The 357-nt window shown below is 69.2% G+C and overlaps 1 protein-coding gene across 1 annotated transcript in view; it reads left to right on the forward strand.

Annotated features, from left to right (window-relative positions):
* The first annotated feature begins 223 nt into the window (after nt 1-223).
* Nucleotides 224-357, forward strand: part of UNC93B1 (unc-93 homolog B1 (C. elegans)) — a 2,751-nt gene continuing 2,617 nt past the window's right edge. Inside the window, 1 exon segment of the mRNA XM_009893169.1 lies at nt 224-307. Within this exon segment, the coding sequence (XP_009891471.1) occupies nt 224-307 (84 nt within the window).

Below are 357 nucleotides of genomic sequence, written 5' to 3' on the forward strand. Positions count from 1 at the left end.
CGGGGGGTGCAAAGCACATGGGTGCATGGTCTGGGGGTGCTGGGCACAAAGGTGTGCACAGTGGGGTGTAGGGGTGCAGGGTCTGGGGGGGCAGGACCCAGGGGTGCAGGGTCTGGGGGTGCCGAGCACAGGGGTGCAAGACACATGGGTGCAGGGCTTAGGGGTGCCAAGAGGGCCCCCCCACCCCTGACACCATCCAGACCTCCTCCCCGCAGAGGCAGCGATGGAGAAAGACCCCAACTGCTACCAGGATGCGGCCAAGACGGTGGCGGGTGACGGGCTGGGCGCCGAAGGGACAGAGACGCAGGTGAGACCAGGGAGGGGGGACACCCACGGGGGCCAGACCTGCGGCGGCCG

Source organism: Charadrius vociferus, unplaced genomic scaffold (genome assembly GCF_000708025.1).
Source record: "Charadrius vociferus isolate BGI_N301 unplaced genomic scaffold, ASM70802v2 scaffold919, whole genome shotgun sequence".
NCBI lineage: Eukaryota > Metazoa > Chordata > Aves > Charadriiformes > Charadriidae > Charadrius > Charadrius vociferus.